Below are 11,454 nucleotides of genomic sequence, written 5' to 3'. Positions count from 1 at the left end.
GTATGTGTGCTGTTTCCACACTCTTATCAGGAAGACAGTGTTTAGGACTGTTCTGTACTGTACTTTATCATCTTTAGAAAGAGAATAAACTATAATTAAACAACTGTTGCTTTTTCATTACACTTTTTTTCCCCCCACGTCTTAATCATTATTTGCAGTTTTCTATATTTCTCTCTCTTTCTACATACATACAGACACACACAAACATACACATGTATATATGTATATATATAATGTTATATATATATATATATATATATATATATATAGTTTGTACAAATATATATATAATATATATAATATAATATATATATAATATATATGTATATATATATATATATAATAATATATATATATATATATATATATATATATATTATTTGAAAGAAGTCTTATGCTCATAATAGCTGCATTTATTTGATTAAAATACAGTACAAATATTTTTTCGATTTAAAATAACTTTTCTGTTTTAATCTATTTTAAAATTTAATTTATTTATTTATTTGGTGGCAAAGGTGGCTGATCTTGTGTTTAACCTTTTTTTAAATCTCAAATTCTTGTATTTCTTGTAAGAAATTGTAATATAACACCATGCCAAAGTACTTCCAATAATATTAGCCTTCTCCCTTTTTCACCACTGTGACATTTAATACATTATTCCATATATAATAAATTGAAAACATATTTATCATACCTCCGTTGTACTTAATTTGATTTGAGCATATTTATTTGACAAACCAGAGAACCAAGATAAACATGACTGGCATTCTAAGAAAGCTGAGTCCCATGCTCTCAAATATCAATCATCAAACAGGCCTTTATTGCAATAATATTGCTTTGATAGTATTTCTTTAAAAAAAAAGTAGACTGTCCACTCTGACATAAATAGAGACACCAGGCAAATAAAATAGAGTAGAGCGTCATAAAAAAAGACTAACAACAGAGATTCGTGTTTAGAGATGTATGTTTTCAATATGTGATAAAGCTGTAGCATCTCTAACCCGACTCTCTCTTGTGTAGTTTGGTAGCTTTATACCCAGTAGGATCAGATGTGTAAACGTGTGTACTGTATATAAACATCTAGCAGCTCTGTCGAGCCTCTTTCTGTAGTGTGGCCTCCTCAGTGCGGAGCGGAAACGTGTCAATGGTGGTAAAGATCTCTGCTGCTGTGATGGGGAAAGTGTAGCGCTGCTTATCCACTCCCTGTTTGTCCAGCAGCACCATGTTAAATGAGTTCTGAGACAGCTGCAGCAGCAACCTGCCCCACACAAACAAAACACACACATTTAGTTTAGATGTACATTATGATGTGTGTAATATTCAAATCATTTCACTTAAAGCTCCTCATAAGTTCTTGACATTATATACAAAACAGCATTTGAAGAAAATGAATCACATGACTGAAATACAGTACTGAAGTACCTGAGTTGTAGAGCTAGTCCTGGAGGGATGAGTCTGTGACTGATACGGCCGATCTGAGCTGGATAAACCCCCACCAACTCAATCACTGTCACATGTCTCAAGTCCAGACCACACTGGGCATGCTGAACCACACACACACACACACACACACACACACACAAACAATACAAATCATTCCAGTTTAGTTGCTTATCTATGTATAATCGTACAAAGTATTGTAAAATTCATCTCTTTCTCTCTATTTATATGAGAGAGATTAATCTTACAATTATTTGTATATTAAAGTATGATCTATATCAGGGGTGTCAAACTCAATTCCTGGAAGGGCCGGAGCCCTGTAGAGTTTTGTTCCAACCCTGCTCCAACACACATACCATGTAGTTTTCAAATAATTTAAAATTTAAAAAATGTTAAAATATCTATATCTATCTATTTATCTATATATCTATCTATACACACACAAATTATTATTTTTTACAAAAAAAGTACAAGATCTCACACAGACTCTCAGCCCTTAGTGTGCAATCAATGTAGAATAAAAATGCAGATATTGATCTTATACCTGTAAATTAGTCATTTGGAATCTGTAGTAGTGATTGGCAGCTGAAGGGGCGGAGATTATCAGAATGCGGCGTTTCTCATAGAACTGGTCCAGTAATGCAGCAGCAGACCGTACACCAACATTAATATTCATAGCTTTTAATAAAACAAATGATTATGATGTTATTCACTAGAGGGCAGGACAGGAAGAGCAAGATCATGAATTTTACATGATTTGTGAGGTTTAATCTCATAAGAATAAAATGAATAATTCTGTCATAAAAATTCTGCCATCGTTTATTCTAACAATCTGCCTTACAATATTAAATTTGAATATTTTACCTGAATAAGCAGCATCATTCATGAATTCAGGTATGCAATGTAATCTTAAATATAATGATGTATAATGTATAATGCAGGGAATTTCTCTTGCTAAGCTGATTGTAAGTGTTTGTGAGGTGTTAATGTGTTTTTCCCCTACGAGCACAGGAAGTCTCCAGGCCAGACCACTCCATGTTAAACTGGCAGACTCTGGCGGCGCTGCCCCTCAGCTCATAGCCGCCCAGACAGCGGAATTCACACGTGGCCCCGTAATTATCACCCGCGCTGTCACATTTCATGCAGCCATTGTCAGGGACAGAGAGAGGAGTACAGCGACGCACTGCAGCATGCACATAACACACACATCAATGCCACCACAATTCCAGCACATTATGCAAAGTTCTGCAACTAAATAAACCAATTACATTTTTTCAGTAATGTAATAGTAGTTTACCAGTTCTCAAAACAATTTAGCTTTTTCAGTAAAAAAAACAATCTTTTCCAATCAGTAGTTGCTTACATTATATCATCTGATAATTACACTATTGCTGAAAAGTTTTGGCTCAGTAAGATTTTTTACATTTATTTAGCAAGGATGCATAAACCTGACACAAAAAAAGTTACAGTAAATACATTCATAACGCTACAAAAGATTTCCATTTCAAATAAATGTTGCTCTCTTGCACTGTCTATTCTTCAAAGAATCCTGAAATTAAGCATAAAAAAAAAAAAGTGAGCATAAGAGACTTTAACAAATCTTTCAAATCAAAAATATTAACAAATCTTACCAACCACAAACTTTTGAATGGTAGTTTATTTACATGGAGGATTTGTAGCTAACATTTCTTAGATGCTTATAATTTAGCTAAGAATGTTTAAAGAATTGTTTGACTGTATTTTGATTACTTTAAACATGAGTAACTTGTAGCTTAGAAAGCTAAAGTTTCAAAAGAACTCACCTCTCACTCGGACATTGAACCTGCAGGTCGCCTTGTTCTCAGCACGGTCAGACACAGTGTATGATAATTTATGATTCCCTTCTGGGAAGTGCGAGCCTGACGGCTTTCCTTTCAGTATAACACTACAACACAAACAAAGAAACAAAGTTTCTTTCTTTCTCACGACAAGAATCTGGAATAGATTAATTAGGTTGATTAGATTTAAATCTGAATTCAGCTAGAAATTACTTGATTCTCAATTGTGGCATTGATCGGTCAAATATTTTTGCATAAAGACCTGAATTTGCCCGTTGACATGGTTACTTTCCTACATGGTGAGGATAAAACTGTTACACTGACTCTGTTAGGATGCCGTCTGCCGTGTCTTTGCCCTCGGGTGTGTCCCACGTCACTTTGGCGGTGAGTTTCCCTGGTTCAGCGGTCTTCTCCTTTATATTAGGACACTTAATAACTGGGGGATCCACATCTGGGACAGAAAACACCTTTACTTGCCTCTCCACCTAAGTACTATGTTATGGATCCATATCTGTAAATGAAATATTAATGAGTGCTCAATGACTATTTAACTCACCTACACACATACTGTTGCCACCGCTCCACGTTCTGCTGCTTTGGCAGGAGGCGCTGAGGTCTCCTCGAAGTGTGTATCCCGGTGAGCAGAAAAACTGGCAGCGGGAGTTGAAGTATGATCCGTCTGAACACTTATAACCTCCGTTAGATGGCATTGCCAGTTTAGGACAGCGGACTTCTGTAAACATAATTCATGCCCTGGTGAAAATGGATTATCAATGGACTATCACTGCTGCCAATCCAAATAAAATCAAGTGTCATATAGCTTCTGATTGACATGTGGTTGGTTGTGGGTAGTACTAGGTTGTGTCTTGATATGCCTTCAGATTTGTGAAGTGAAGAGAAGTGATGTGTGGCCAAGTATGGTGACCCATACTTGGAATTTGTGTTCTGCAATAACCCATCCAAGTGCACACACACAGCAGTGAGTAGGGTAAGTTTGAGGGTCCAAGTGTCACTACTGTTCAAAAGTTCAGGGTCTTTTTAAGTATTTTTACATTTTTGAATGAAATAATACTTTTATTTAAGAAGTTCAGTTGTTCAGTTGAATTTTCTATTCATCAAAGAGTCCTGACAAAAATGTAGCAGTTTCCACAAAAATATTATACAGCATTTGATAATAGTAAGAAATGTTTCTTGAGAACCAAATCAGCATATGAGAATGATTTCTGAAGGATCATGTGACACTGAAGCCTGGTGTAATGGCTACTGCAAATTTGACTTTATCAAAAGAATAAATGACATTTTAAAATATACTCAAACAGAAAACTGTTATTTTAAATGGTAATAATATTTCATAATATTACTGTTTTTACAGTTTTTTGATCAAATAAATACAGCCTTGGTGAGCATAAGAGACTTATTTTTAAAACATTCAAATATTTTACCAACCTCAAATTTTTAAATGGTAGTGTAAATAAAAAAAAAAAAAACGTAAAAAGTAAATAAAAATAAATTATTTGTGATTATGAGTATTCAATGTAATAAAATACAGAACTGGTTATGCACTAATTCATCTTAATCATTGAAGTGAGTCATAAGCAATATGATTTTATAATTGAGTTGTGTGAATGTTAACGTCAGACCTCTGCAAGCATAGTTTCCTGACCACTGTTTGCTGGCCATACACAGGATCTCACTGCTGCCGTGCATCTCGTAGCCCGTCTTACAGTGGATCTTGCACCGAGTTCCCAGAACATTCTTATTACGTTCTCCACGTGGTGTCTGGCAGCTGACATGACCATGTTTAACTTTCACTGCGGCACACCATGGAACGCCTAGAAAGAGACATATGTAATCACACACGTACACAAATACACTGAAGAAAGACACTGAGTCATACCAAAACACATCACTAAAACATGGCCTTATAAACCTACCTTGACAACTGCCATCATTCAGACATGCATGGAGAAATGTGAACAAAGATTAAGTAGCACAGCCACAGAAGAAGAGGAAGCAATCAGGGGACTGAGGCCTTAAGCAGGCAGTCAGAGATGTAGTGTCCTCTGTGTTGTGAATGTATGTGTTCTGACAGCAGTGCTCATGTGTTATCATGTGGTAAGAGAGTTTTACTGAGAGAAGATGGGTTTAAGTTCTGTGTAATGGGTTTTGGGATCAGTATGTGCATTTAATTTAGTATGTCCTTGTGTGTGTTCACCTGTGTATCGCACATCTTCATCATCAGTGTATGGCCAGTATCCAGAGCCTGCAAAACAGTTTAGGACAGCAAAAGCAAGAAAGAGTTGGCATGACCGCAGAATTTCAGATTCAGCTCAACTAGAATCTTTTGTATTCTGGATGACTACTGTATATTAGAACAAACAAACCACAGTTTGGTTTTTTTGTTGTAATATATTGTTGTAATATTTTTAAGTTCAGTTTGCTAACTGTAAACCTCAGAAGCAAAATTGTAATTGTGTACACTACTGTTCAAAAGTTTGGAGTCAGTGAGATTTATTTAAATTATTTTAAAGACATTAACAGTATTAGTCAGCAAGGATGCGTTAAATTGGCAGTAGCAACTTTTCTATTGTTACAAAAATATTAATTATTAAACTGTTTTCAACATTGGTAATAATACGGAATGTTCCTTGAGTAAATCAGCATATTAGAATGATTTCAGAAGTATAATGTAACACTAAAGACTGGAGCAATAGCTCCAACTTTGCTTTCTCTGTTTTACTGAATGCAGTGTATGCATTTATTGTATAATCCCCCCCCCCCCCACACACACACACACAGACACTTTTTTGAATTTATTTAGCATTTTGTAACTTTATATCTCATTTCCCTTATCAAACTTTATCTTTAGCAGTGTGACATTTTTAAACTTTATAAGTGTAACTGTATTTCATTTTCCAAACTTTTTTACAATTATAATAGTATTGGTGAATTTTGAAGGTTTTTTAATATATATATTATTTTTTTGTACTCTGAGGCTTACATAGGTAACATCTGAAATCTGGGTTTATTGCATTTCTGGACATGGCATGAAATGCAACAATGACCCCTGCAGGTAATGATGCGAATTAAAGGGTGTAATAGGGCAATGCAGTAAAAATGGCAGTCACATAAAATAACATGTTACACTATATTAGGATAACATGTTTTGCATGGAAGGACTAGATGGAATAGATTTTGGCATTGCTTCATTCAAAGGTCAGACTTGTAGCTGCTAATTATTTACTTTCACGACAGAAGCTCTTTTACAACAGTCATCTTCTATCAACAACACTGTAGAAAAAACAAAAACCTTAATGTTCAGAAATTGGTTCAGTGTTCTATTCCATCTATTTCCTGTGACTTGTACTTACTGTAATCTGAAAGTAAGTGATCCAGAACCGTGAAACAAGGCTAGCTTTGAAAAGAAAATCATGGAAAACTCCATTAGGCCTACCCACAGATCACCCTCTTGGACTGGGATCAAACACAAAAAACAAGAGCCTGCATTCAATGCATATAAATTGATGCTGATTTGCTTTTTTATTCCCTCTTGTTCTGTTCTTTTGTCTCTTGTGAGTGTGTAAGTGTGTGGATGGCAGATCACACAGCAAGTTAGATCAAAGCTCCCTCTGATGCAGTAACAAGAACTCGAGACTCAGCACACACACATAGACTCAATGTTAATGCAGAGCTAGAGGCGAATCATGACAGGACCACAGTTTTCCAACTTCTATCATGGAAAACACTCCACAGGGATCATGTGTGTAGGTGTGTGTGTTTTTGCTCCATTTGGCAGATAAGTTTTCCTGTTCCATTCTGTTAGGCTCAGCAGAACGCTGTATATCCCAGAATACTTACTGACTTGGCTCAGTTTCGCTCTCTCTTTCTCTCTCTCACTCTCTCTCTCTCTCTCTCACACACACACACACACACACACACACACACACACACACACACACACACACATATAAATACTTCAAATGGAGGGAGTTTCCATTTAAGAAAACTTTATTTTAACGAAACCATTTAGCTTCTGCTGCACCTTCTGTTTTATCACAGTCCTGAGGATCACAAAGGATTTCACAACTTCTGCAATGTTTAGTTTAAAAACTGTTTAGTCTTGGATGGATGTTCTGCAGTCATTAGTCATCAGAAAGTAAGATCCCTCAGGCTCCAGCCTCACAGATTCACAACTCTTATTTGTGTGGAAGTTAGTTAACCTCATTCTACACTAGAGTCTGACAGTCAAGTACAGACTAATTATGTTCATATCAGCCACCGCAAAATGGCCTATGAATCATCCAGAACCCCTCAGCACAATATCAGCACCTTAGCAAACATCCAGATCAACTTTGCAAAGTTCCACACAAGTTTGTCTTAATGAACTTTCCTTTTCTATTTTGAAACTATTGTTTTAGATCAACATTTAAATAAAGAAACAACAACACGGTCAAATTCTCAACTTATGATCTTTTTTTTTTCTCTCATATGCAGCAAGCTAGCTCACTTAAAAAAGTTTTGTAAATTAGTCAAAACAATGAGTTCAGACAGTTTAATTTCAGTTTGAGCAGGGGGCATTTTACAACTACTTAAAAGCACATGGACAGTCTGCGTATGTTCTGTCTTAATCTTGTAACATATGCTCAAGTTTTAGCCAGCATGAGCCTTTATTTGTGTTCACAAGGCCATAAAATACACAAACACAAATAGCCACCCAGTCTTTGTGAATAAACAATGTACATCATTTGGGGTAATTCACCAGAACCCTGTAAAACGTCATTTATTTTACTGACATTTACTTCACACATGCAAATAAAGCCAATAAAGAGTCTGATGGTCTTGTACTCATGAATTGGACCTCCAGTGCATTTACAAACTGTAGTCTGGACCACAACCACAACCTAAACCCAGTGACATGAGCCACAACCTCACACAGTCAACATTTTACTGAATTAAATTTGCATTTGTGATTTAACTTTTAATGATTCTCGAAATTAAGATGAATTGGTAATTTTGAGCAATTAGTTCTACCACCACAACACATGCATCTCTTCAGCTTCTTGAATTGTGTTTCCAGCAGCACAGGAAATTCACGTCTAAGCGAGTCCAAGCAAGTCTCTTTGCTTTTTCAATTTATTCTCTAAACAAAAAATCTTGGACTTCTGCTGAATAGAAATCTAAATATAAACAATGTTTGCTGGAAGCAAAGTGTACTTTTTGTTCTTACTAATATACACAAAATACTCCAAAAAAAGTACCAGCCAACCAGACAAACATGAACCAAAACACAAAGTAGATTAAAATGCTACAAATACCTAAAAATGTCATATAAATTGGCTGAATATGTGATATGAGGCTACATTAGTTACATCAGGAATCAACCATAATCTGGCTATGGAAAAGTGGACAGAGCCTCCAGCTCTGAACAGTGAACACACAAAAAAAGCTTTTTTTATTTTTCTAAAATGTGAAAAATATCAAAACATCAGAGTCACATTTCCAATATCTGATCCAGACCACGTGATAACAGATCATTCTGGCAGAAGTAAACACAGCTATGTAGCAGTGTGTCAAAGCCTGAGGGACAGTGAGTAGCACAAATCAGCATATCCATAAGTGCCTCCAGTGATGATTTATTACTGGCTGATCCATATTTTGCATGTAGAATTTCTGTAAAGTAAATTCAGTGTCATTGTATCATATTCTATTATTACTATTTTAATTCCTTTTACTTGAGACTTTATAAGCAATTTATTTGAGACACAAAATTTGACTTGGCCTCCAAATGACTCATAAACACAATCTTCAGATCTTCAAGAAGAAATATTATCCTTGAGAAGCACTTAACAACTAAAAGTTGCTTAGTTTTATTATTATTCTTATTATTATTATTTGTACAGTCCCTTTGTTGTCAACACAGAAGATAATGAACAAACTGCTCATGTGTCTAAATGAGAGGATAATAAAGTGTTCATTTTAAATGTGCATGGAATTAAAGATTACTATATATGAGGAAATAACTGTTATTTTATAATTATATAATAATTATATAAATAATAATATAATATATATATACACATGGGCGTCGGAAGCAAACTAAATGTGGGTGTGTCCTCCCCCAGCAAAAATTTACAGGAGTATATGCCATTTGCTGTAGTGTGGTGCCTTTTAATTAACAGTGTCTCTATTTACACAAAGTGGTTGGCAGCATCTATTTACTTCACCTCCGCACACTAACATGACAAGATTGCAAAAGATGGCTGCTGAGCAACATTTCCAGTGGTGTATGTGGTAAAGCGGATTGTGTAGTGTTTTTGATGCGAGCGACCCGAGTTCGCTTCCGCCTTTTGCCGAAATCGCTCTTCTCCCTTTTCACACCTCATAGCACATCGGAAAGCCTTTTGTTTTCAATAAAAAAAAAATCAAGGAAATAATCGAAAAGTTGAAATAAAGTATCGTGCAGGGTTAGGTGTATATGAGCAGCAGATGCTGATGCTTTGTGTACTTTGCTGTGTCGCGGGAGTGCAGCAGGAGCGAGTGGTGAAAACACGGAATGGAATTTAAAGGGGTCATTTGTTGCTGCAAGCCCGCCGGACGCTCCTTCGTCAAATTCACCAGCGGTGTGTGATGTTGTTTCGTTGAGAAAGTGAAACTACTTTGTTTGGCCTTCTAAAAGAGGACACGACTAGAAATCATGTTTATATCATGTTTATAATGGGTTTTAATGTTTATGTCTCGTCGCTCCGGCCGGACAGGACATCACAATATGTTAAGGGGCTTAACATTTCCGTCACACGCTTGAGGCATTCGGCCAATCACAACGCATTGGATAGCTGGCCAATCACAGCACACCTCGCTTTTCAGAGCGATGAGCCTTGTAAAAATCGTCGCGTTTCAGAAGGCGGGGCATAGAGGAGAAACAATAATGTACAGTGTGTGGAAAATAATGTGTTTTTTGAACCTTAAACTGCATAAACACATTTCATTACACCAAATAATGGTTCTGTGGCTCAGTGGTAGATCATTGTGTCAGCAGTGCAAAAGGTTGTGGGTTTGATTCCCAGGGAACACGTTACGTAAATAAAAAATAAAAAAATGTTAGCCTGAATGCACTGTAAGTTGCTTTGGATAAAAGCATCTGCATAAATGTTAATACACAAAATAATGTTCTTTTTTAGCAGCATCATATGACCCCTTTAATTTATATGTACTCTGAATGAGCCAAGTGGAATGGATCTGAGGAAGCAGCAGAGTGAAATTCAAGGCTGTAGCTAAATGGAGTTTAATTTACTAGGCATTCATCATGTGGAATGGATTTGACTAAAGGCGCTCTGAAAAGTACACAAATATTTGCTGAATTAGAGAGGTTAAAGTGGGTGGGTCCAATGTTACTGGTCTTCAAAAGTGGGTGGGTCCAGCCCACCCTCATTCAATGGTTCCAACGCCAGTATGTATGTATATATATATATATATATCACAAAATTAATTGTACAAAAAGGATGATTGAGACCGGTGAACATGTCTGTGGAAATATTGCAAATGCATTGCTGACAGTCATCCCAGTAAAGCTTTGTTGATTCTGTAGACACACTGCTGACCCACTTCCAGAAGACATAACATTATTTATACGCCACTAATTCTTTAAAGACAAAGCACTCAAAAGATTATGTCAGAATCACATCGAGCAGATCGACCGGGAGCGCAGTGTCCTACTGGTGACAAGTCATCAGTGCCTTTTCATATGAAAGAGTTCAGTGTCTTTCCCCTGTATTTAGGGAGCTTACCCTCTTCATCCCCCGCAAACAGACCCAAAATCGTCCACGTAAACACTCTGAGCTCTGTTGTAATATACTGTGCCTAATACAGGAAAGCTAGCAGAAACAGCACGGGAAAACTCATAGATGCACAAAGACTTAGTTCCTTCTGATGTTTGCTTAACTTTGCATCAGTTTAATGAGTCTTGCTCAACACATTTTGATTGATCAGTGCTCACAGCGCGAGACTCAACAGGAACAGTTTGGATGGGTCTCTTACCGTCATATGCGAAACTCCCTGACAGTTGAAGTCCCACTATCATATACACACACATCCAGGTGTCCATCTTTAGGAAGTCCAGGAGCTACTGGGAGACATCGGGTGCATTCCTAGGCGAGAATCAGAGCACCAGCCCGATCCCGCCTACTCTCCAGAAATACTA

The 11,454-nt window shown here is 36.5% G+C and overlaps 1 protein-coding gene across 3 annotated transcripts; it reads right to left on the bottom strand.

The window, feature by feature from the left end:
• Nucleotides 1–797: 797 nt before the first annotated feature.
• LOC109102351 (sushi repeat-containing protein SRPX-like) lies at nt 798–11,454 on the bottom strand. Of its 3 annotated transcripts, XM_042763831.1 has the most exons (11): nt 11,292–11,360; nt 5,473–5,520; nt 5,192–5,199; nt 4,898–5,089; nt 3,814–3,990; nt 3,582–3,708; nt 3,243–3,364; nt 2,444–2,623; nt 1,985–2,118; nt 1,423–1,544; nt 798–1,258 (listed from the first exon to the last, which is right to left on the bottom strand). In XM_042763831.1, exons 4-11 carry the CDS (start codon nt 4,962–4,964, stop codon nt 1,081–1,083), a joined length of 1,107 nt encoding a protein of 368 aa, XP_042619765.1. In that variant the 5' UTR covers nt 4,965–5,089; nt 5,192–5,199; nt 5,473–5,520; nt 11,292–11,360; the 3' UTR covers nt 798–1,080. The 3 variants fall into 3 exon arrangements, with proteins under 3 accessions (XP_042619765.1, XP_042619763.1, XP_042619764.1); XM_042763829.1 differs by lacking the exon at nt 5,192–5,199 and having other exon boundaries at nt 11,292–11,454; XM_042763830.1 differs by lacking the exons at nt 5,192–5,199; nt 5,473–5,520 and having other exon boundaries at nt 11,292–11,454.

The sequence above is a fragment of the Cyprinus carpio genome, chromosome A9 (genome assembly GCF_018340385.1).
Source record: "Cyprinus carpio isolate SPL01 chromosome A9, ASM1834038v1, whole genome shotgun sequence".
NCBI lineage: Eukaryota > Metazoa > Chordata > Actinopteri > Cypriniformes > Cyprinidae > Cyprinus > Cyprinus carpio.
This window is presented reverse-complemented; position numbering and strand designations above follow the sequence as displayed.

Coding starts and splice junctions, on each gene's coding strand:
- LOC109102351 (XM_042763829.1), bottom strand. CDS start 11,358: ATGGACACCTGGATGTGTGTGTATATGATAGTGGGACTTCAACTGTCA. Junction 2,624..3,242: donor GTTCAATGTCCGAGTGAGAG/GTGAGTTCTTTT, acceptor TGCATGCTGCAG/TGCGTCGCTGTACTCCTCTC. Junction 2,119..2,443: donor CCTGGAGACTTCCTGTGCTC/GTAGGGGAAAAA, acceptor TTTTATTAAAAG/CTATGAATATTAATGTTGGT.